Below are 27,178 nucleotides of genomic sequence, written 5' to 3'. Positions count from 1 at the left end.
CAACATGTATTTTATAAATCCTGAACATTCTGCAACATGTATTTTATAAATAAATCCTGAACATTCTGCAACATGTATTTTATAAATCCTGAACATTCTGCAACGTGTATTTTATAAACCCTGAACATTCTGCAACATGTATTTTATAAATCCTGAACATTCTGCAACGTGTATTTTATAAACCCTGAACATTCTGCAAAATGTATTTTATAAATACATCCTGAACATTCTGCAACGTGTATTTTATAAATCCTGAACATTCTGCAACATGTATTTTATAAATCCTGAACATCCTGCAACGTGTATTTTATAAATCCTGAACATTCTGCAACATGTATTTTATAAACCCTGAACATTCTGCAACATGTATTTTGTAAATAAATCCTGAACATTTTGCAACATGTATTTTATAAATCCTGAACATTCTGCAACATGTATTTTATAAATCCTGAACATTCTGCAACATGTGTTTTATAAATCCTGAACATCCTGCAACATGTATTTTATAAATCCTGAACATTCTGCAACATGTATTTTATAAACCCTGAACATTCTGCAACATGTATTTTATAAATCCTGAACATTCTGAAACATGTATTTTATAAATCCTGAACATTCTGCAACATGTATTTTATAAATCCTGAACATTCTGCAACATGTATTTTATAAATAAATCATGAACATTCTGCAACATGTATTTTATAAATCCTGAACATTCTGCAACGTGTATTTTATAAACCCTGAACATTCTGCAAAATGTATTTTATAAATACATCCTGAACATTCTGCAACATGTATTTTATAAATCCTGAACATCCTGCAACGTGTATTTTATAAATCCTGAACATTCTGCAACATGTATTTTATAAATCCTGAACATCCTGCAACGTGTATTTTATAAATCCTGAACATTCTGCAACATGCATTTTATAAATCCTGAACATTCTGCAACATGTATTTTATAAATCCTGAACATTCTGCAACATGTATTTTATAAATCCTGAACATTCTGCAACATGTATTTTATAAATCCTGAACATTCTGCAACATGTATTTTATAAATCCTGAACATCCTGCAACGTGTATTTTATAAATCCTGAACATTCTGCAACATGTATTTTATAAATCCTGAACATTCTGAAACATGTATTTTATAAATAAATCCTGAACATTTTGCAACATGTATTTTATAAATCCTGAACATCCTGCAACGTGTATTTTATAAATCCTGAACATTCTGCAACATGTATTTTATAAATCCTGAACATCCTGCAACGTGTATTTTATAAATCCTGAACATTCTGCAACATGCATTTTATAAATCCTGAACATTCTGCAACGTGTATTTTATAAATCCTGAAGATTCTGCAACATGTATTTTATAAATCCTGAACATCCTGCAACGTGTATTTTATAAATCCTGAACATTCTGCAACATGTATTTTATAAACCCTGAACATTCTGCAACGTGTATTTTATAAATAAATCCTGAACATTTTGCAACATGTGTTTTATAAATCCTGAACATCTTGCAACGTGTATTTTATAAATCCTGAACATTCTGCAACATGTATTTTATAAACCCTGAACATTCTGCAACATGTATTTTATAAATAAATCCTGAACATTCTGCAACATGTATTTTATAAATCCTGAACATTCTGCAACATGTATTTTATAAATCCTGAACATTCTGCAACATGTATTTTATAAATCCTGAACATCCTGCAACATGTATTTTATAAATCCTGAACATCCTGCAACATGTATTTTATAAACCCTGAACATTCTGCAACATGTATTTTATAAATCCTGAACATTCTGCAACATGTATTTTATAAATCCTGAACATCCTGCAACATGTATTTTATAAACCCTGAACATTCTGCAACATGTATTTTATAAATCCTGAACATTCTGCAACATCTCTCATCTCATCTCATCATCAGCCGCTTCTCCGGGGTCGGGTCGTGGTGGCAGCAAGCTAAGTAGGGCACTCCAGACGTCCCTCTCCCCAGCAACGCCCCCCAGCTCCTCCTGGGGGATCCCAAGGTGTTCCCAGGCAAGACTGGACATGTAGTCCCTCCAGCGAGTTCTGGGTCTATCCCGGGGTCTCCTCTCAGCTGGCCGTGCCCAGTAAACCTCCAAAGGAAGGTGCCCAGGAGGCGTCCTGATCAGATGCCCGAACCACCTCAACTGGCTCCTTTCGACACGAAGGAGCAGCGGCTCTACTCCGAGCTCCCTCCGGATGTCCGAGCTCCTCACCCTATCTCTAAGGCTGAGCCCAGACACCCTACGGAGGAAACTCATTTCAACCGCTTGTATCCACAATCTCACCCTTTCAGTCACCACCCAAAGATCATGACCATAGGTGAGGGTTGGAGCCAAGCCTGACTGGTAAATTGAAAGCTTTGCCTTCTGGCTCAGCTCCCTCTTCACCACAACGGTCCGGTACAATGTCCACATTACTGCTGATGCTGCACCAATCCACCTGTCAATCTCCCGCTCCATCCTACCCTCACTCGTGAACAAGACCCCGAGATACTTGAACTCCTTCACTTGAGGCAACAACTCATCCCCAACCCGGAGGGAGCCATCCACCATTTTCCGGTAGAGAACCATGGCCTCAGACTTGGAGGTGCTGACTCTCATCCTGGCCATTTCACACCATGTGGCTTATGACCGTGTACCCCGGGGTACTCTGTGGGGGGTACTGCGGGGGTATGGGGTACCGGGGTAGCTGAGCACAAACCATTCTACAACATGTATTTTCAGATACACACTCACATGTGCAGGTCCCACATGAGGCTTCACATCAACAAGAAAACAACCCGACAAACTGACTTCAAACTATGGCGAAAGGGAAGGTGGTTGACTGATTAAGGCTTATTAAGATTAAGACTGGTTGACGTATCCCAGACTCGTCGTAACCAGTCAGGGCCAGAGCGTCCACGGGTTGAGGCATTCATTAGGCCACCCTTACCCGAGGGATAGTGGGTGTAGATCGGTGGTGTTCGGGGACTCGTCGTTCTCCAGCGACCCCTCTGGCCCATCCGGGCGCCTGCAGCCAAGCAACCGAAAGCGTTCTCCCTACGCCTCCTACGCGGCCTGAAGGTGATGCAATCCATGCAAGGCGTCAGCGTGTAAAATATCGAGAGCAGCCGAGACGAGTTTGAAGGAAGCTGGTGTTACGCCTATCTCCTTCCTGTGGAAACGTGAGCCAGGGGAGTTATTCCACAAGAGTTCCGGCCATATGCCAGTGGGTTAATCGGGTGGGATAAGGGGAAAGACTAGAAATACATTTATAAGAAAAAAAACTGGTTGATTTGGGGGCGTCCGGGTGGCGTAGCGGTCTATTCTGTTGCCTACTAACACGGGGATCACCGGTTAGAGTCCCCGTGTTCCCTCCGGCTTGGTCGGGCGTCCCTACAGACACAATTGGCCGTGTCTGCAGGTGGGAAGCTGGATGTGGGTATGTGCCCTGGTCGCTGCACTAGCGCCTCCTCTGGTCGGTCAGGGCACTTGTTCAGGGGGAGGGGGAACTGGGGGGAATAGCGTGATCCTCCCACGTGCTACGTCCCCCTGGTGAAACTCCTCCCATACATGTGACTCCACATGTATGGGAGGAGGCATGTGGTAGTCTGCAGCCCTCCCCGGATCAGCGGAGGGGGTGGAGCAGAGACCGGGACGGCTCGGGAGAGTGGGGTAATAGCCCAGGTACAATTGGGGGGAAGAAGGGGTGGGGGAGAAGACTGGTTGACTCGTTAAGATTGAAGTTGATGACAGTAACTTCATCCAGTCACTACAGCAGTGTGTGTGTGTGTGTGTGTGGGTGTGTGTGTGGGTGTGTGTGTGTGTGTGTGTGTGTCTGTGGGTGTTTGCAGGTACTTCTTGTTTGTTTTCTCCCTCTTCTGAAGCTTATTTTATTTGAATGAAGTTCAGAAGTGCACCCATTAATCAATATCCCAGCATGCATCCGGCAGGAGGGCGGGAAGACACACTGGACAGGTAACCAGTACATCGTGAGAAACACACACACACACACACACACACACACACACACACACACACACACACACACAATATTCACAATTATGGGTGATGTAAACTTCCCCAGTGTAAATGGTGTGTGTTTCGTGTGTGTAGTAAACAGGTGAACATGGAGACAGTACAGGTAGAGTGTGTAGTAACATGCAGACAGTACAGGTGGAGTGTGTAGTAACATGGAGATAGTACAGGTGGAGTGTGTAGTAACATGGAGACAGTACAGGTGGAGTGTGTAGTAACAGGGAGACAGTACAGGTGGAGTGTGTAGTAACATGCAGACAGTACAGGTGGAGTGTGTAGTAACATGGAGATAGTACAGGTGGAGTGTGTAGTAACATGGAGATAGTACAGGTGGAGTGTGTAGTAACATGGAGACAGTACAGGTGGAGTGTGTAGTAACATGGAGACAGTACAGGTGGTGTGTGTAGTAACATGGAGACAGTACAGGTGGTGTGTGTAGTAACATGGAGACAGTACAGGTGGAGTGTGTAGTAACATGGAGACAGTACAGGTGGAGTGTATAGTAACATGGAGACAGTACAGGTGGAGTGTGTAGTAACATGGAGACAGTACAGGTGGAGTGTGTAGTAACAGGGAGACAGTACAGGTGGAGTGTGTAGTAACAGGGAGACAGTACAGGTGGAGTGTGTAGTAACATGCAGACAGTACAGGTGGAGTGTGTAGTAACATGGAGATAGTACAGGTGGAGTGTGTAGTAACAGGGAGACAGTACAGGTGGAGTGTGTAGTAACAGGGAGACAGTACAGGTGGAGTGTGTAGTAACAGGGAGACAGTACAGGTGGAGTGTGTAGTAACAGGGAGACAGTACAGATGGAGTGTGTAGTAACAGGGAGACAGTACAGGTGGAGTGTGTAGTAACATGGAGACAGTACAGGTGGAGTGTGTAGTAACATGGAGACAGTACAGGTGGAGTGTGTAGTAACATGGAGACAGTACAGGTGGAGTGTGTAGTAACAGGGAGACAGTACAGGTGGAGTGTGTAGTAACATGGAGACAGTACAGGTGGTGTGTGTAGTAACATGGAGACAGTACAGGTGGAGTGTGTAGTAACATGGAGACAGTACAGGTGGAGTGTGTAGTAACAGGGAGACAGTACAGGTGGAGTGTGTAGTAACATGGAGATAGTACAGGTGGAGTGTGTAGTAACATGGAGACAGTACAGGTGGAGTGTGTAGTAACATGGAGACAGTACAGGTGGAGTGTGTAGTAACATGCAGACAGTACAGGTGGAGTGTGTAGTAACATGGAGATAGTACAGGTGGAGTGTGTAGTAACATGGAGACAGTACAGGTGGTGTGTGTAGTAACATGGAGACAGTACAGGTGGAGTGTGTAGTAACATGGAGACAGTACAGGTGGAGTGTGTAGTAACATGGAGACAGTACAGGTGGAGTGTGTAGTAACATGGAGATAGTACAGGTGGAGTGTGTAGTAACAGGGAGACAGTACAGGTGGAGTGTGTAGTAACAGGGAGACAGTACAGGTGGAGTGTGTAGTAACATGGAGACAGTACAGGTGGAGTGTGTAGTAACATAGAGATAGTACAGGTGGAGTGTGTAGTAACATGGAGACAGTACAGGTGGAGTGTGTAGTAACATGGAGACAGTACAGGTGGAGTGTGTAGTAACATGGAGACAGTACAGGTGGAGTGTGTAGTAACAGGGAGACAGTACAGGTGGAGTGTGTAGTAACAGAGATAGTACAGGTGGAGTGTGTAGTAACATGGAGACAGTACAGGTGGAGTGTGTAGTAACATGGAGACAGTACAGGTGGAGTGTGTAGTAACATGGAGACAGTACAGGTGGAGTGTGTAGTAACAGGGAGACAGTACAGGTGGAGTGTGTAGTAACATGGAGACAGTACAGGTGGAGTGTGTAGTAACATGGAGACAGTACAGGTGGAGTGTGTAGTAACAGGGAGACAGTACAGGTGGTGTGTGTAGTAACAGGGAGACAGTACAGGTGGAGTGTGTAGTAACAGGGAGACAGTACAGGTGGAGTGTGTAGTAACATGGAGACAGTACAGGTGGAGTGTGTAGTAACAGGGAGACAGTACAGGTGGAGTGTGTAGTAACAGGGAGATAGTACAGGTGGAGTGTGTAGTAACATGGAGATAGTACAGGTGGAGTGTGTAGTAACATGGAGACAGTACAGGTGGAGTGTGTAGTAACATGGAGACAGTACAGGTGGAGTGTGTAGTAACATGGAGACAGTACAGGTGGAGTGTGTAGTAACAGGGAGACAGTACAGGTGGAGTGTGTAGTAACAGGGAGATAGTACAGGTGGAGTGTGTAGTAACATGGAGATAGTACAGGTGGAGTGTGTAGTAACATGGAGATAGTACAGGTGGAGTGTGTAGTAACATAGAGATAGTACAGGTGGAGTGTGTAGTAAACAGGTGAACATGGAGACAGTACAGGTGGAGTGTGTAGTAGACAGGTGAAGATGGAGGCAGTACAGGTGGAGTGTGTAGTAGACAGGTGAACATGGAGACAGTACAGGTGGAGTGTGTAGTATACAGGTGAAGATGGAGGCAGTACAGGTGGAGTGTGTAGTAGACAGGTGAAGATGGAGACAGTACAGGTGGAGTGTGTAGTAGACAGGTGAAGATGGAGACAGTACAGGTGGAGTGTGTAGTAGACAGGTGAAGATGGAGGCAGTACAGGTGGAGTGTGTAGTAAACAGGTGAACATGGAGACAGTACAGGTGGAGTGTGTAGTAGACAGGTGAAGATGGAGACAGTACAGGTGGAGTGTGTAGTAAACAGGTGAACATGGAGACAGTACAGGTGGAGTGTGTAGTAGACAGGTGAAGATGGAGGCAGTACAGGTGGAGTGTGTAGTAGACAGGTGAACATGGAGACAGTACAGGTGGAGTGTGTAGTAGACAGGTGAAGATGGAGACAGTACAGGTGGAGTGTGTAGTAGACAGGTGAACATGGAGGCAGTACAGGTGGAGTGTGGAACTGGAATCAAACTGGAATCAACTGGAATCAAACCCACAACACACATATAAACACTAAAACACCACACCACCCTCACTGTTATGAAACTGTCCACTATAAGTAAGGTTTGACTGACATGTTGATGGACGGATGTATTGATGGACAGATGTATTGATGGATGGATGTACTGATGGATGGATGTATTGATGGATGGATGTACTAATGAATGGCTGTACTGATGGAGGGATGTATTGATGGATGGATGTATTGATGGAGGGATGTATTGATGGACAGATTTGCTGATGGACGGATGTACTGATGGACGGATGTATTGATGGACGGATGTATTGATGGACGGATGTATTGATGGATGGATGTACTAATGAATGGCTGTACTGATGGAGGGATGTACTGATGGAGGGATGTACTGATGGAGGGATGTATTGATGGATGGATGTACTGATGGACGGATGTATTGATGGACGGATGTACTAATGAATGGCTGTACTGATGGAGGGATGTATTGATGGATGGATGTATTGATGGAGGGATGTATTGATGGACAGATTTGCTGATGGACGGATGTACTGATGGACGGATGTATTGATGGACGGATGTACTGATGGAGGGATGTATTGATGGAGGGATGTATTGATGGACGGATGTACTGATGGAGGGATGTATTGATGGACGGATGTACTGATGGAGGGATGTATTGATGGAGGGATGTATTGATGGAGGGATGTACTGATGGAGGGATGTATTGATGGAGGGATGTATTGATGGATGGATGTATTGATGGACGGATGTACTGATGGACGGATGTACTGATGGAGGGATGTATTGATGGAGGGATGTATTGATGGACGGATGTACTGATGGACGGATGTATTGATGGACGGATGTACTGATGGACGGATGTACTGATGGACGGATGTATTGATGGAGGGATGTATTGATGGACGGATGTACTGATGGACGGATGTACTGATGGACGGATGTACTGATGGAGGGATGTATTGATGGAGGGATGTACTGATGGAGGGATGTATTGATGGACGGATGTACTGATGGACGGATGTATTGATGGACGGATGTACTGATGGACGGATGTACTGATGGAGGGATGTACTGATGGAGGGATGTATTGATGGACGGATGTACTGATGGAGGGATGTACTGATGGACGGATGTACTGATGGACGGATGTATTGATTACCTTGGCAGGTTCCGTTGCTGCTGCGGTACCCAGGCTGGCAGGACACACAGCGGTAGGATCCCTGAGAATTCACACACATCTGTCCTGGACACTGGGACACTTCTAAACACTCGTCTATGTCTGGACACACACACACACACACACACACACACACACACACACACACACACACACACACACACATATATGAGCAGGAGGTGGGACTCCAGATGATTGACACTCCAGAGGTGTGTGGGGCTGGGTGAGACTGTCTCACCTGTACAGGTGAAGCCCTCCAGCCGGTAGCCGAGGAGACACACACACTTGAAGCTGCCGTCGGTGTTCTCACAGTGGCCGTGCTCACAGGGACTCTGCTGGCACTCATCCACATCTACACACAAGCAGCGAAGACAAACACAAAAACACAGAGACAAGTAGTGTTACTGCAGTTACTACCCAACACGTACTTCAACCCTGTTACTGCAATGCAGTTACCACCACACTGGTCCTACCATACTGGTACTATCACACTGTTACTACCACACCGTTACCACCACACTGGTACTACCATACTGGTACTATGACACTGTTACTACCATACTGTTACTACCACATTGGTACTACCATACTGTTACTACCACGCTGTTACCACGAAACTGTTACTACCACACTGTTACTACCATACTGTTACCACCACACTGGTACTACCATACTGTTACTACCATGCTGTTACCACCACACTGTTACTACCACACCGTTACCACCACACTGGTACTACCATACTGGTATTATGACACTGTTACTACCATACTGTTACTACCACATTGGTACTACCATACTGTTACTACCACACTGTTACTACCATACTGTTACTACCACACTGTTACTACCATACTGTTACCACCACACTATTACTACCACACTGTTACTACCACACCGTTACCACCACACTGGTACTATGACACTGTTACTACCACACTGTTACTACCACACCGTTACTACCATACTGTTACCACCACACTATTACTACCAAACTGTTACTACCACACAGTTACTACCACACTGTTACTACCATATTGTTACTACCATGCTGTTACCACCAGACTGTTACTACCACACTGTTACTACCATACTTTTAACACCACACTGTTACTACCACACTGTTACTACCATACTGTTACTACCACCCTGTTACTACCACACAGTTACCACCACACTGGTACTACTATACTGTTAGTACCACACTGATATTACCACACAATGCTGTTACTACAACGCTGTTACTACAACAGTGATATTAGCACACCATAACAGTGATACCTGTACAGTGTCCGTTGGTACTGTGAAATCCCTCCTTACAGTTCACACAGCTGTAGGATCCCTCTGTGTTCACACACTCCTGACCAACACACACTCCACCGACTTCACACTCATTAATATCTACACAAACACACACACGCACACAGACAGAGAGACAAACAGACAGACAGACAGACAGAGAGAGAGACAGAAAATTTAATTTTCATTGAATTAATTTGGCCATAATAATATCCACATATTGTGTGGTTGTGACTCCATGTGTGTGTGTGTGTGTGTGTGTCTGTGTGTGTGTGTACCTGTACAGATGTTATTGTGTAACTGGTATCCTGTTCCACAGTGACACCTGTAGCCTCCTGCAGTGTTTTCACACTGAGAATCTCTACCACACACACCCTCAGTCTGACTACACTCATCCACATCTGCAGAGAGACAGACAGACAGACAGACAGACAGACAGACAGACAGACAGACAGACAGAGAAGAGAAAGAGAGGAAGAGAGACAGACAGACAGATGAAGAGAGCGAGACAGATGGAGGGAGAGAGACAGATGAAGAGAGAGACAGACAGATGAACAGAGAGACAGATGCAGAGAGAGACAGACAGATTGAGACAGAGAGAGACAGATGAAGAGGCAGACAGATGAATAGACAGATAGATGAAGAGAGAGACAGACATATGGAGAGAGAGAGATGAAGAGAGAGACAGATGAGGAGAGAGAGACAGACAGATGGAGACAGAGAGAGACAGATGAAGAGACAGACAGATGAATAGACAGATAGATGAAGAGAGACAGACATATGGAGAGAGACAGATGAAGAGAGAGACAGATGAGGAGAGAGAGACAGATGAAGAGAGAGACAGATAAAGAGAGACAGACAGATGAAGAGAGAGACAGACAGATGAAGAGAGAGCGAGACAAACAGATGAACAGAGAGAGACAGATGAAGAGAGGAAAAGATGAAGAGAGAGACAGACAAATGAAGAGAGAGAAAGACAGATGAAGAGAGCGAGAGAGACGGATCAAGAGAGAGACAGACAGATGGAGAGAGAGACAGATGAAGAGTGAGAGAGACAGATGAAGAGAGGGACAGACAGATGGAGAGAGAGACAGATGAAGAGAGAGAGAGAGAGAGACAGATGAAGAGAGTGAGAGAGACAGGTGAAGAGAGGGACAGACAGATGGAGAGAGAGACAGATGAAGAGAGGGACAGACAGATGGAGAGAGAGCGAGACAAACAGATGAACAGAGAGAGACAGATGAAGAGAGAGACAGATGAAGAGAGCGAGAGAGACAGATGAAGAGAGAGAGAGAGAGACAGATGAAGAGAGAGAGACAGATGAAGAGAGGGAAAGACAGATGGAGAGAGAGCAAGACAAACAGATGAACAGAGAGAGACAGATGAAGAGAGGAACAGATGAAGAGAGAGACAGACAGATGACGAGAGAGACAGATGAAGAGAGCGAGAGAGACAGATGAAGAGAGAGAGAGAGACAGATGAAGAGAGAGAGACAGATGAAGAGAGGGACAGACAGATGAGAGAGAGAGACAGATGGAGAGAGGGACAGACAGATGGAGAGAGAGACAGATGAAGAGAGCGAGAGAGACAGATGAAGAGAGGGAAAGACAGATGGAGAGAGATACAGATGAAGAGAGCGAGAGAGACAGATGAAGAGAGGGACAGACAGATGGAGAGAGAGACAGATGAAGAGAGAGAGAGACAGATGAAGAGAGGGACAGACAGATGGAGAGAGAGACAGATGAAGAGAGGGACAGACAGATGGAGAGAGAGAGACAGATGGAGAGAGAGACAGATGAAGAGAGGGACAGACAGATGGAGAGAGAGACAGGTGAAGAGAGAGAGAGACAGATGAAGAGAGAGAGAGACACACAGGTGAAGAGAGGGACAGACAGATGGAGAGAGAGAGAGACAGATGAAGAGAGCGAGAGAGGCAGGTGAAGAGAGGGGCAGACAGATGGAGAGAGACAGGTGAAGAGAGAGAGAGACAGATGAAGAGAGAGAGAGACAGGTGAAGAGAGACAGGTGAAGAGAGAGAGAGACAGATGAAGAGAGGGATAGACAGATGGAGAGAGAGACAGATGGAGAGAGAGACAGGTGAAGAGAGGGACAGACAGATGGAGAGAGAGACAGATGAAGAGAGAGAGACAGATGGAGAGACAGAGACAGATGGAGAAAGAGACAGGTGAAGAGAGGGACAGACAGATGGAGAAAGAGACAGGTGAAGAGAGGGACAGACAGATGGCGAGAGAGACAGGTGAAGAGAGGGACAGACAGATGGCGAGAGAGACAGGTGAAGAGAGGGACAGACAGATGAAGAGAGGGACAGACAGATGTAGAGAGAGACAGCCAATGAGACAACAGAACAGAGGTAAATGGAGGTATTGATGTAACAGAGGGCTGTAATGACTGGTTTTGTTTCATTGTTAAGATTTAAATCATCAATCAGCAATTGATTTAATCAATTTAAATCAATCATATCAATATGTATTCCTTACAGCTCTTACGCCACACTTCCCTTCCTGCAGTGTTGTGATTTATTGTTTGGGTTATTTGTGTGTCTGTATGTAAACGTGTTTTGTGTACAACAAAACAGACTGCCCCTAACGGGATTACTACAGTTGTTTGTGTTGCATTTTATAGTTTTAAAGTAGTCACACAACCAAAACTACAAGTGTGTGTGTGTATGTGTGTGTGTGTGTCTCTCACCGATACACTGTCTGTTACTAAGTGTGTATCCAGGCCGACAGGACACACAACGGTAGGATCCCTCAGAGTTCACGCACATCTGTCCTGGACACTGAGACGCCGCTACACACTCGTCTATGTCTGGACACACACACACACAAACACAGACACACACAGACACACAGACACACACACACACACACACACACACACACACACACACACACACACACACACACACCCCACACCACACACACAGGTAGGTGTATAAATGTGTATATATACAGTGCATCCGGAAAGTATTCCCACCCCTTCACTTTCCCCACATTGTGTTATGTTACAGCCTTATTCCAAAATGGATTAAATTCCTTTTTTGTCTCATCAGTCTACACACAATACCCCATAATGACAAAGTGAAAAAGGTTTTGTAGACATTTTTGCAAATTTATTAAAAATAAAAAACTGAAATATTGCATGTACATAAGTATTCACACCCTTTGCTATGACACTCAAAACTGAGCTCAGGTTCATCCTGTTTCCACTGATCATCCTTGAGATGTTTCTACATCTTGATTGGAGTCCACCTCTAGTAAATTCAATTGATCGGACATGATTTGGAAAGGCACACACCTGTCTATATAAGGTCCCACTGTTGACAGTGCATGTCAGAGCAGAAACCAAGCCATGAAGTCAAAGGAATTGTCTGTGGACCTCCGAGACAGGATTGTATCGAGGCACAGATCTGGGGAAGGGTACAAAACAATGTCTACAGCTTTGAAGGTCCTGAAGAGCACAGTGGTCTCCATCATTCGTAAATGGAAGAAGTTTGGATCCACCAGGACTCTTCCTAGAGCTGGCCGCCCAGCCAAACTGAGCAATCGGGGAAGAAGGGCCTTGGTCAGGGAGGTGACCAAGAACCCGATGGTCACTCTGACAGAGCTCCAGCGTTCCTCTGTGGAGATGGGAGAACCTTCCAGAAGGACAACCATCTCTGCAGCACTCCACCAATCAGGCCTTTATGGTAGAGTGGCCAGACGGAAGCCTCTGCTCAGTAAAAGGCACATGACAGCCCGCTTGGAGTTTGCCAGAAAGCACCTAAAGGACTCTCAGACCATGAGAAACCAGATTCTCTGGTCTGATGAAACCAAGATTGAACTCTTTGGCCTGAATGCCAAACGTCACGTCTGGAGGAAACCAGGCACCTCTCATCACCTTGCTAATACCATCCCTACAGTGAAGCATGGTGGTGGCAGCATCATGCTGTGGGGATGTTCTTCAGCGGCAGGAACTGGGAGACTAGTCAGGATCGAGGGAAAGATGAATGGAGCAAAGTAAAGAGAGATCCTTGATGTAAACCTGCTCCAGAGCACTCAGGACCTCAGACTGGGGCGAAGGTTTACCTTTCAACACGACAACGACCCTAAGCACACAGCCAAGACAACGAAGGAGTGGCTTCGGGACAAGTCTGTGAATGTCCTTGAGTGGCCCAGCCAGAGCCCAGACTTGAACCCCATTGAACATCTCTGGAAAGACCTGAAAATAGCTGTGCAGCGACGCTCCCCATCTAACCTTACAGAGCTGGAGAGGATCTGCAGAGAAGAATGGGAGAAATACCCCAAATATAGGTGTGCCAAGCTTGTAGCTTCGTACCCAAGAAGACTTGAGGCTGTAATCGCTGCCAATTGTGCCTCAACTAAGTACTGAGTAAAGGGTGTGAATACTTATGTACATGCAATATTTCAGTTTTTTATTTTTAATAAATTTGAAAACATTTCTACAAAACCTTTTTCACTTTGTCATTATGGGGTATTGTGTGTAGACTGATGAGACAAAAAAGGAATTTAATCCATTTTGGGATAAGGCTGTAACATAACAAAATGTGGGGAAAGTGAAGGGGTGTGAATACTTTCCGGATGCACTGTAGATCCGTGTTGATATTCCGCTCTTCATTAGTCGAGCACTCAACACCATTGACGATTTCGGAAAAAACGCTATGGAATAACATGCGCTGTGACAGTGAGTGGTCGGAGCTGGTTTCAGGTTATTGTTTCAGGTTAAAGTTATTGTTTCAGGTTATTGTTTCAGGTTAAAGTTATTGTTTCAGGTTATTGTTTCAGGTCATTGATTAAAGTTACTGTTTCAGGTGATTGTTTCAGGTCATTGATTAAAGTTACTGTTTCAGGTCATTGATTAAAGTTACTGTTTCAGGTTATTGTTTCAGGGTGTTGTTTCAGGTTATTGTTTAAGGGTATTGTTTCAGGTCATTGATTAAAGTTACTGTTTCAGGTTATTGTTTCAGGTCATTGATTAAAGTTACTGTTTCAGGTTATTGTTTCAGGGTGTTGTTTCAGGTTATTGTTTCAGGTTATTGTTTCAGGTCATTGATTAAAGTTACTGTTTCAGGTTATTGTTTCAGGTCATTGTTTCAGGTTATTGTTTCAGGTCATTGATTAAAGTTACTGTTTCAGGTTATTGTTTCAGGTCATTGTTTCAGGTTATTGTTTCAGGTAATTGATTAAAATTACTGTTTCAGGTTATTGTTTCAGGGTATTGGTTCAGGTCATTGTTTCAGGTCATTGTTTCAGGTTATTGTTTCAGGTCATTGTTTCAGGTCATTGATTAAAGTCAGTGTTTCAGGTTATTGTTTCAGGGTATTGTTTCAGGGTATTGTTTCAAGTTATTGTTTAAGGTTACCATTTCAGGGTATTGTTTAAGGTTATGTTTCATGTTACTTTTCAAGGTTACTGTTGAAGTTATTGTTTCTGGTTACTGTTTCAGGTTACTGTTTAAGGTTATGGTTTCAGGTCATTGTTTCGGGTTATTGTTTTGGGTTATTGTTCCAGGTTATTGTTTCAGGGTACTGGTTCAAGTTATTGTTTCAGGTTACCGTTTTGGGTTATTGTTTAAGGTCATTATTTCAGGTTATTGTTTCAGGTCATTGTTTTGGGTTATTGTTTCAGGGTATTGTTTAAGGTTATTGTTTAAGGTTCTTGTTTCAGGTCATTGTTTCGGGTTATTTTTTCAGGGTATTGGTTCAGGTTATTGTTTGAGGTAATTGTTTCAGGTAATTGTTTCAGGTTGTTATTGTTTCAGGTTACTGTTTCAGGTTAATGTTTCAGGTTATGATTTCAAGTTACTGTTTCAGGTCATTGTTTCAGGTTATGGTTTCAGGTTACTGTTTCAGGTTATGGTTTCAGGTTATTGTTTCAGGTTATGGTTTCAGGTTATTGTTTCAGGTTACTGTTTCAGGTTATTGTTTCAGGTTACTGTTTCAGGTTATTGTTTCAGGTTACGATTTCAGGTTATTGTTTCAGGTTATTGTTTCAGGGTATTGTTTCAGGGTATTGTTTCAGGTTATGGTTTCAGGTTATGGTTTCAGGTTATTGTTTCAGGTTACTGTTTCAGGTTATGGTTTCAGGTTATTGTTTCAGGTTACGATTTCAGGTTATTGTTTCAGGTTATTGTTTCAGGGTATTGTTTCAGGTTATGGTTTCAGGTTATTGTTTCAGGTTACTGTTTCAGGTTATTGTTTCAGGTTATTGTTTCAGGGTATTGTTTCAGGTTACTGTTTCAGGTTATTGTTTCAGGTTACTGTTTCAGGTTATTGTTTCAGGTTACGGTTTCAGGTTATTGTTTCAGGTTATGGTTTCAGGGTATTGTTTCAGGTTATTGTTTCAGGTTGTGGTTTCAGGTTATGGTTTCAGGTTATTGTTTCAGGTTACTGTTTCAGGTTATGGTTTAAGGGTATTGTTGAAGGTTAAGATTAATGAGATAACCAAAACGACAAGGACGATCATGTCCATGTTGAAGACAGTTGTCATAAATAAAATGTATTATTATTGTAATTATTATTATTATTGTTGTTGTTGTTGTTGTTGTTGTTGTTATTATTATCATTATGATTGTTATTGTTATTATTGTGATATTATTATTATTATTGTTGTTAGTATGGTTATTATTATTACGTTATTGTTATTATTATCATTATTATTATTATTATGATTATTTCCATGTTGAAGTGCCACATCAGTCAGTCTGAGCTCCTCACTGATGTCTACACACACAACACAACACTGATGTCTACACACACAACACAACACTGATGTCTACACACAGCACAACACTGATGTCTACACACAGCACAACACTGATGTCTACACACACAACACAACACTGATGTCTACACACACAGCACAACACTGATGTCTACACACACAACACAACACTGATGTCTACACACACAGCACAACACTGATGTCTACACACACAACACTGATGTCTACACACACAGCACAACACTGATGTCTACACACACAGCACAACACTGATGTCTACACACACAACACTGATGTCTACACACAGCACAACACTGATGTCTACACACACAACACAACACTGATGTCTACACACACAGCACAACACTGATGTCTACACACACAACACAACACTGATGTCTACACACACAGCACAACACTGATGTCTACACACACAACACTGATGTCTACACACACAGCACAACACTGATGTCTACACACACAGCACAACACTGATGTCTACACACACAACACATGTCCCACCAGTCAGTGCTGAGCACACCCCAAGCTGAAAATCTCTTCTTTACATTCATTTCTTCATTTCACTTTCAACGTCTCACCTGTGCAGCGGTTGTCCTGCAGCTTGTAGCCACGGCGACAGACACACCTGTAGCTGCCAGGTGTGTTCTCACAGCGACCGCCGGAGCACGGCGACTGCTGACACTCGTCAATATCTGGGGAAATCATCACGATTTCAATAACAACAAATCGTTAAACTCACAAAAAGCAGACTCACTATCACATGAAAGCTAACATACAACGTGTGTGTGTGTTACCTGTACAGAGCCCATTGAGCAGTCCATATCCAGGCTGACAGGACACACACCTGTATGACCCCGGGCTGTTCACACACTCCTGGCCAGGGCACTGCAGCGGGTCCTCACACTCATTTACATCTGGAAAACACACACACACACACACACACACACACACACACACACACACACACACACACACACGTGTGTTAGTGAAGTGTGTCCTGAGTGTTGAAGGAGGTGATGGGTGTGATAGTGTTGTGTGATCACAGCAACATGTGTGGACTGTGTGAAGTTTTATGAGCAGTGTGAAGGGGAGGACCCTGGCAGGTCACCTGTCTCACCTGTACAGGTGTTCCCCTCCAGTCTGTAGCCGAGGACACACACACACTTAAAGCTGCCAGCGGTGTTTTCACAGTGGCCATTGTTACAGGGACTCTGCTGGCATTCATCAACGTCTGGAGGATAATTATTACACATTATTACACACCATTACTACACAACACAAAACATTATAACACAACAATATTACTACATTACCACACAACATTTTACACAACATTTTTACACATTATTACACAACATTACTACACAACATTTTTACACAACATTATTACACAACAATCACACAACAGGAAGTGTTCACATGCAGGTCACCATGTCTGACTGTCACAGCTGGGGTGGGACTGCAGTTGGATAATCCAGCAGTAGCAAGTGTGTATTTTGGAGAAAGATGAGTGAACGAGGTGCTGAATATGTACACAACACTGATTACACATTCAGCTCATTCACTGAACCATGCTGATCCATTCCGGGACAAAAGGGATCTAAGCGTCCCCCTTAGCTACTGTCCATACGAATGACTTACATTCGAGAGATTTCCCATTACAAAGATCCACCAGACAGGGCTGCCCTATGAGCCCCCTGCTCTTTGTGCTTGCCATCGAGCCACTTGCTGCGTCTTTACGTCAGTGCCAGGCCTTAGAAGGGATAAACCAAGGAGATACCGCGCATAAATTATCTCTTTATGCCGACGACCTCCTTTTATATATTGCCAACCCATCATCTTCACTACCACATGCCCTTTCTATTTTGGAACAATTTGGAAGGTTCTCAGGCTACAAGTTGAACTTAGAAAAAAGTGAACTTTATCCTCAATATCCCAGCTACAGCATTTCCATTCAAGAGAGTGACATCCCACTTTAAATATCTCGGGGTGGCGGTACCTCGCTCCTTTCACATGCCATTTAACTTAAATTTCACACCTCTGATCGAGCAGTGCAAGTAGGACATACACCGCTGGCGTTCCTTACCTCTATCACTAGCTGGCCAGATTAACCTAACTAAGATGAATAGTTTTCCTAGATTTCTTAATTTGTTCCAAAGTATTCCGATTTCCTAAAAAACATTTTTTAACCACTGGACAAAATCCTCATTGGATTTATATGGGACAGCAAAACCCCACGTATTCCTAAGTCATTTCTACAAGGGCCAAAAAAATAGGAGGTATGGCCACGCAGTCCTGATAGTCATCCTGGCGGGCATTCGTTCTTCTGGACAGTGATTCTTTTTTTTTTTTAGTTTAGATATATGTGTTAGTTTGGATATAAGTGACCTTGTAGTTCTTGTAGTTTTGGACGTGTTTTTGTCTTTGTGTTGCACTGCTGTGGGTTGGCGGAAACCAAGTTTTGTTTCATTTCATGTGCACAAACGCATCAAATGAAATGACAAATAAAGTGTTTCTGTTTCTGAATTCTGATTCTGGAGCAAAAACTAGGAGTCATCAGGACGCTGGACCACTGAGCTGACAACGTCCTCACTGACACAGCAGCTGGGGAAGGAGAGAGACCCCACATTAAACAGGTCCTGGTTAAGTGAGGTTATCCTAACTGGGCATTTGTCAAAGCCAAGAAGACGCCCAAACAGTGCACCAGCCAACTGAAGAGAGGAGAAGGACAACAGCTGTCTAAGTGTAAACCAGTGGTGGTTCTGTATGTGGTGGGAGTGTCGGAACAGTTGGGACAGGTATTCTCCAAACACCGTGTCTCAGTTGCCTTCAAAACTCAAAACACACTGCACCAAAAGTTGGTCCACCCCAAGGATTGGGTCCCCCGGCACAAACAGCGCAATATAGTGTACACTGTTAAGTGCCAGGAGGATTACCGTGAGTTGTACTTTGGAGAAACTAAACATATGCTGGCCAAGAGGATGGCACGTCAGACCAGGACTCCACACTCTACACCATCTACAGACCAGGACTCCACAGTCTAAGCCATCTATACAGTCTACACCATCTACAGGCCAGGACTCCACAGTACACCATCTACAGGCCAGTGGCCACTCTTTCAAGGATGAGGATGTGCACATCCTTGATAGGGAGGAATGCTGGTTTGAAAGGGGAGTCAAAGAGGCCATTTATGTGAAGAGGGAACAACCATCGCTGAACCGGGGGGGGGGGGGGGCAAGAGCACATCTGTCACCATATTCCTCCATGATTCCTTGCTCTCCACCTCAAGCTGATGTGTGGTGAGCATGCTGGTGCAAAATGGCTGCCGTGCTTCACCCAGGTGGTGCTACACAATGGTGGTGGTTCAAGTGAGTTACCCCCTTCAATATGAAGCACTTTGGGTGTCTAGAAAAGAGCTATAATATAAATGTAATGATTATTATGATCTTACAATGCTGTCATTGTAGCTATTCCCAAATCCTCAAAGAATAGTGCTGAAACTCTAGTTATTGCTCTCGGCAATTTGCATATGAAATCGATCATTGGTTTGGATCGTTACACCAATGTATTGTTTATAAGGGTGGGGACACCTGCAGTCAGGTGAGACTGAAGAGGTCACTTAGATGATGATGAAACGTATCTGTCAATAAACATGTCCAGATGAACTGATTCACCTTTCTCTCACGTTCTCATTGAGCATGTATAAAGACATCTCAGAGAACAGATATCATCACATCAAACCTCTTTACAGAGTCTGGTCACCAGAGAACAGATACCATCACATCAAACCTCTTTACAGAGTCTGGTCACCAGAGAACAGATACCATCACATCAAACCTCTTTACAGAGCCTGGTCACCAGAGAACAGATGCCATCACATCAAACCTCTTTACAGAGCCTGGTCACCAGAGAACAGATACCATCACATCAAACCTCTTTACAGAGTCTGGTCACCAGAGAACAGATACCATCACATCAAACCTCTTTACAGAGTCTGGTCACCAGAGAACAGATACCATCACATCAAACCTCTTTACAGAGTCTGGTCACCAGAGAACAGATACCATCACATCAAACCTCTTTACAGAGTCTGGTCACCAGAGAACAGATACCATCACATCAAACCTCTTTACAGAGTCTGGTCACCAGAGAACAGATACCATCACATCAAACCTCTTTACAGAGTCTGGTCACCAGAGAACAGATACCATCACATCAAACCTCTTTACAGAGTCTGGTCACCAGAGAACAGATACCATCACATCAAACCTCTTTACAGAGTCTGGTCACCAGAGAACAGATACCATCACATCAAACCTCTTTACCGAGTCTGGTCATTGTGTTTGCCTTTAGTTTTACCCATAATCCTAGTGGCGGGATCACAGGGTGGGATTACCATGGAGATGGGGGGTTGTGCCTCACCTTGACAGGTAGTCTGTTGTGTGTTGCTCCTGTATCCAGATGGACACACACACCTGTAGCTCCCAACCATATTGACACACTCTCCCACTGGACACTGACCTGGAGACTGGACACACTCATTCACATCTGCACACACAAATCCAGGTACATGGATACACACACACACACACACACAGAGTTAATATTCCTTTATGGAGTAGAGTGTGTGTATCTGTATGTGTGTGACTGTGTGTTTGTATGTGTCTGTATGTATGCACGTGTTCATATGTGTGTGTTTGTATGAACCCGCTTGAGACCAACACCACATCAGATCTGGATACATGCTATTGGCTAAACCAAGCAGCAAGACCAAAGACCTGTTCTACCCCCGCAGTGTGGATGTCCACAATGACTTTGTCCGGGGTAAAAGAGGAGTCAGACACAACAAGCACAGTTCCACTGATGTCCACCAGAGGTTTGTCTGGAGAACAGGTTTATTATTCTGGATGAGCTGCCTGTCAGTGATCACAATGCTAATGCTACAGTTAGCATTAACACCGCTAGCTCAGAAGCTAACACCAAGAGCCATGCAGCCACGGCCCGTGATACAGCTAAGCCTTTGAGGAGCGGCACCCAGAGGCACCCAGAGGTAAACAACAGATCAATAGCCGCTAAAGCTAATGTCACATCATCACAGCAGAACATGCACCGGACATTAGAAAAAGAAGTTAACCAAGCTGGACAAGACATCAAACCAACGACAGCTCTACTGGTAGGTGACCATATAATAAGAGATGTCAAAACTGTCTGTCTACCCAACGCTCCAGTTAGCGACATGATCCAAACACTGCTACAAGTGTTAGTCCACCATCCGCGCATGGACACACTTCTTGTGCATGTTGGAACAAACACCTGTCCGGGAACGACACATGGCTCAGAGCTGTTAAAAGGAGACTTCATACATCTAATGGACATTCTACAATAAGTCCCAGCTCAGATATTTGTCTGGACTATAGGGAAAGGAATTGAATGTTTCAGCCACTTGCTGGCATTAAATACCTGGCATTCCTGTGCATGCACTACTCAAAAACTGAACTTCATTGACAACTTCAACCTGTTGAGCAACGAAGCCATTCCAGAATGGACGGGGTTCATCTGAACAGAGTGGGGGTCCACATGCCTCCTGCCAACCTAACCTACGGCCTCCAACACCTCACTGCTGGTATTTGGATTACACTATGGATCATTCTGTACCCCCCCCCAAACAAAACCCTCATACCCACCCAAACAAATCAAGGGTAGTCTCCCCGCGGTCAGCATTACAGGGCATACTGACTACTAGGACTGACTGCATCCTTGCCCTGCCCCCCCAGCTCATGTCTCCCTCTGCTTACTGGGTATGGACCCTCTGCTGCTGTTCCAGCCCACCAGTGAAGAGCAACCCCTAAGTCTGCAATTCCTGTGCTGAACAGCGTCAGGAGGAACAAAATGTACTCAAAGAGCACAGCTACTTCATCTAACCTGACTCCAGCGGTACGCCAGCAGCCACAGCCTGTCTCCAGGGGTGTGAACATCGCTAAGGTTGTGGTGACTGCTGTCGCTCTCTCCCATCATTCCTGTGTTTTCTTTGAGAGTACTATCTCCATGTGCACAAATGCTCAAACAGAGGTAATCACACAACGCCATATCACTGAAAGCACCAGTGAAATATCTATACAGGCTTTGTCTTCCACACCTGCCCTCTGGGGTCTCAGTCAATGAGCTTGTAGATCATTTTAATTCTAAAATCACAGATGTTATTGATGGTACTGCACTCACTAAGGTGAAGTGGTCTCTGGTAAAAAAAGATCTCTATGGAGATGTGCCACACTGGTCAGAATAGAAATAAGAGTGTTGTAAAGCTGAACTACTACTACTACTACTTTCCGTTAGGGGGCGCCACAGCGGATCAGCCGTTTCCATTTCTTCCTGTCTTCTGCGTCTTCCTCTGTCACACCAGCCACCTGCATGTCTTCCCTAACCACATCCACCCTTATAAACAATACAGTGTCCTCACCTGACTGCAGGTGTCCCCACCCTTATAAACAATACAGTTTCCTCACCTGACTGCAGGTGTCCCAACCTTATAAACAATACAGTGTCCTCACCTGACTGCAGGTGTCCCCACCCTTATAATCAATACAGTGTCCTCACCTGACTGCAGGTGTCCCAACCTTATAAACAATACAGTGCCTAACGACCACAACCAATGACCAGTTTCATATGCAAATATGGGCGTGACACCACGTCTCAGTTGCTTTCAAACCCCAAAACACACTGTACCAGAAGTTGGTCCACTCCATGGATTGGGTCCCTTGGCACAAATAAGGTACGCTGTTAAGTGCCAGAAGCATTGCAGTGACTTGTACATTGGGGAAAGTCGACAGTCACATGAAGAAAGGGCCTAAACTCTGTCCAATAGTGGTCAAAACAAATTTGTTAAAAGAAATAACTTTTGAAACACATAGGTTTCAATCTGGACAGCATACATTTTTCAGAGCATTACATTTAAATTAAACTGAATTTGATGAAAAACAGTAGGTAGTTTGCTGTGTAATTTTTGCTGCGGTCGTGCTTGAAAAACACAGACACAGCCAGTCTCAACTGGATCAAAACTCATCGGTGATACACGTAAAAACCTGACCTCCCCTGGAATAATGAATCCTGTCCGAACAGGGCTTAGGATAAGGTAGATGCATGCTCGCTTCCCGCCTGCTTTTCTAATCTCTTGCTTACAGCTTACTGCCGCTGGTTAGCACTTGTGTTGAATAAGGAAGCAGCCTTCCCCTGCCAGTACATAGCCTCTCCTTCGCCAAGACCTCTGCCAGCCCTCCTCGTGGCCACACATGATAACTGGGTGCCTCGTGGCCTCACACTAACTTGGTAGGGGATCTCAGAGCTGCAGTGGTCTCCAAAGGCTGTTCATGGCCAACCACTGCCCCGCTGCCTTGTGGGTGGTCTATTGAGACAAAGGCTAGGGGAGCACACCCCGAGAGAAAAGAAACATGTTTGGCAGCACACATTAGGTGGTTCTTCGACAGTCTGGAGTTTCTGGCAGCCTCCTGCAGTCATGATGGGTGACTGGTCATCCTGGGTATAAGCTCTGGGCACCAGAACCAACCTATCAAGGCAAAGACAGTGCTAGTGAGGACTGTGCACCCCCTGTGGCACTCTAAAAACCTCCTTGCGTAGGTCGTCGCCTCTGACCACAGTGTACAATATCTGCCCTTACATCCGGTTGAAGTCTGGTGAAGTTGGGGTGACAGGAGCAGGGTAGACTGGCTAGGGAGCTCCTAGCCAGAACCCTGCATATCAGCAGCAAGGGGTATATGGTTGCTAGCAGCTGGGATTGAGTGGCAGCTGCTTTTGGCAGACCCCCGTGTGACTGAGCAGCCCTATTTAGGGACCACACTGCTCACCCCAATTGGGGAGGGGCCTAGAAAAGGTGGCCTAAAAATTGTTCACTCAATCAACCAACTCCTGGGGAGGTTACAGTGCCAATCGAGAATTCCATCCTGCGGTAAAAACAAGAAAATGATCCCATTCAAATTGGCAACATCGAATGTTAGGACTCTCCTCAATAATGACGGCAACAGACCACATCGAAGGACCGTGCTGATTGCTCAAGAACTAAGACGCTACAACATGGACATCGCTGCTCTCAGTGAAACCAGGCTCCTAGGTAAAGGCTCCCTGAGAGAGGAAGGAGGGGGGTATACCTTTTTCTGGAGAGGCTATCCCCCTGGCGGACAACATCAGCATGGTGTTGAACTGGCACTCAAGAACAGCATTCTACCCAGCCTCACTGAAACAACCACCAGACTAAGTGAGAGGCTGATGACCCTCCATATCCCCCTAGTAAAGGCATGTTATGCCACTCTGTTAAGTGCATATGCACCAACACTACCATCTGACAAGGGTGTGAAGGACAGCTTCTACCAGCAACTAGATGAGGTCCTTCAACGTATCCCAAAAAAGGACAAGCTCCTTCTTCTGGGAGACTCTAATGCTAGGACAGGAAAGAACAATGGTATATGGAGTGGAGTACTGGGTAGGCATGGGGTTGGTTAGGTTAATGCAAATGGTCTGAGGCTGCTAACACTCTGTGCAGAGCATGATCTCACCAATATCAACACACTGTTTCAGCAGAAGACCAAATATAAAACATCCTGGATGCACCCACGATCTAAACACTGGCACCTGAGTCATTATATCACAACAAGACGTACTAACACTAGTGATGTTTTGCTGACCCACGTCACGAGAGGTGCAGAATGCTGGACGGGTCACCGCCTGATCAAGACTAAACTCTACATTAAAGTGCAACCCCCCCCCCCACAGCGTCTCAAGAAACCCATAAAAAAGCAATTGAACTGTGCTAAACTGAAGTCGGCCCCATTACAGAATGAGTTCCGTCACTCTGTAAGCACAATGGCACTAGAGTTTGAGGCCATTCTGAGTTCTGACAATTCCGTGGATCAGAAATGGACCTTCCCAACCTCACTGGTAGCAGTCGACTCTATAGGCTACAGAGCCAGAAAACATCAGGACTGGTTCGACGAGAACTCTGACACCATCACATCCCTGCTGGAAACCATGCATAGGGCACACAGGGCTACTCTCAACTGCCCTGCATCCACCATCTTTTGGCAGCAGTGGCAAAAAGCACGTAAGGGGGTACAAACAACATTGTGCACACTGCAAAATACATGGTGGATGAACAAAGCTCATGAGATTCAATCATATGCTGACAGAAATGATATGCACAACTTCTACAACTTATAAAGAGTACACACTGCCCTAGGAACTGCTCTATCACACCCTTAAAATCAGCGGACGGCTGACAACCTTGAAAAACCAAAAACGGATCCTGGCAAGGTGGGCTTAACATTTTGAAGCCCTGCTTAACCAGCACTCACCAACTGACCAATCCATCCTGGAAGAGCTGCCAATTGGAAAGAAGAACTGGAGTTGGTCCCCGGGCGCTGCACAGCGGCTGCCCATTGCTCCTAGCTACACAGCTAGGATGGGTTAAATGCAGAGAGGGAATTTCATTTGTATGTATGTACAAAATGACTAATAAAGAGTATTCTATTCTATTCTATTCAATGGAGGTCCAGCCCCCAACTCACTATGCCTTTCTTTACTATAGAACACCAACCACTCTCAATTGTTCTATCTTTCAAATACCTGGGCAGCCTCCTTTCTGAGGGCTGCAACACTGATCACGAAACTCATAATAGAATCAAACAAGCCTCTGTAGCCTTCGGCAAACTCCGGTGTAAGGTCGTCCAAAACAAACACCTCCATCTGCACACCAACATTGCCATTTACAAAGCCGTCTGCATCACAACTCTCCCATACAGCTGTGAGGCCTGAGTCACATACAGCCACCACCCAAGGTTGCTGGAGCAGTTCCACATAAGGTGTCTGCAGCGAATCATGGGGATCACGTGGCCTGACCATGTTCCCCATGCCGAGATTCTAGCTAGGACGAACTGCAAGAGCACAGAAGCCACGGTCACTGAACACCAACCGCACTGGCTTGGGCATGTCATCAGGATGCCTCAAGAACGCCTGCCATGTCAAGGGCTGTATGGACAGCTTCATCTGGCCCGCCGGTCCGCAGGTGGTCAGAAGAAGCGATACAAAGACCAGCTGAAAACATCTCTGAAGAAGTGTTGTATCGACCCCCTGAGACTGGAGCAAGTGGCCATCAACCGTTCCAACTGGCGGGAGACCTGCCACAGAGGTGTAGAACACCTGGACATGGAGGGGAATGTGAAAACACAACTGAAAAGACTGAGGAGACACACAACCATGCCTGCCCCACTAACTCACACTTCATATGCCCAACGTGCAATACAACCTGTGGATCAAGAATTGGACTCTGTGGGTGTCCGGGTAGTGTGGTGGTCTATTCCGTGGCCTACCAACACAGGGATCTTCGGTTCGAATCCCCGTGTTCCCTCCGGCTTGGTCGGGCGTCCCTACAGACACAATTGGCCGTGTCTGCGGGAGGGAAGCTGCATGTGGCTATGTGTCCTGGTCACTGCACTAGCGCTTCCTCTGGTCGGTCGGGGCGCCTGTTTGGGGGAGAGGGGGAACTGGGGGGAATAGCGTGATCCTCCCACGTGCTACGTCCCCCTGGTGAAACTCCCCACTGTCAGGTGAAAAGAAGCGGCTGGTGACTCCACATGTATGGGAGGAGGCACGTGGTAGTCTGCAGCCCTCCCCAGATCAGCAGAGGGGGTGGAGCAGAGACCGGGACAGCTCAGAAGAGTGGGGTAACTGGCCAAATAGATACAATTGGGGGGGAAAAGGGGGGGAAATCCAAAAAAAACAAAAGAAAAAAGAATTGGACTCTACAGTCATCAAAGAACACACCATTAATGAGGAGGGAGTCATCATTGGACTTGATGGACTAC

At 45.1% G+C, this 27,178-nt stretch overlaps 1 protein-coding gene across 7 annotated transcripts in view; it reads right to left on the bottom strand.

Annotated features, from left to right (window-relative positions):
* Window positions 1-27,178, bottom strand: part of LOC130115159 (latent-transforming growth factor beta-binding protein 4) — a 171,190-nt gene that overhangs the window by 56,737 nt on the left and 87,275 nt on the right. For all 7 annotated transcript variants that reach the window (XM_056282773.1, XM_056282776.1, XM_056282778.1 and 4 more), the window contains 9 exons: window positions 20,733-20,858; window positions 17,428-17,541; window positions 17,105-17,224; window positions 16,889-17,002; window positions 12,256-12,375; window positions 9,825-9,947; window positions 9,529-9,648; window positions 8,486-8,599; window positions 8,230-8,349 (listed from right to left, as the gene is read on the bottom strand). In XM_056282773.1, coding sequence (XP_056138748.1) covers window positions 8,230-8,349; window positions 8,486-8,599; window positions 9,529-9,648; window positions 9,825-9,947; window positions 12,256-12,375; window positions 16,889-17,002; window positions 17,105-17,224; window positions 17,428-17,541; window positions 20,733-20,858 — 1,071 coding nt within the window. The remainder of the gene's footprint in view (window positions 1-8,229; window positions 8,350-8,485; window positions 8,600-9,528; window positions 9,649-9,824; window positions 9,948-12,255; window positions 12,376-16,888; window positions 17,003-17,104; window positions 17,225-17,427; window positions 17,542-20,732; window positions 20,859-27,178) is intronic.

Source organism: Lampris incognitus, chromosome 7, assembly GCF_029633865.1.
Source record: "Lampris incognitus isolate fLamInc1 chromosome 7, fLamInc1.hap2, whole genome shotgun sequence".
NCBI classification, from domain to species: Eukaryota; Metazoa; Chordata; class Actinopteri; order Lampriformes; family Lampridae; genus Lampris; species Lampris incognitus.
Note: the sequence above shows the minus strand (reverse complement) of the source record. Positions and strands in the feature narration are given on the sequence as shown.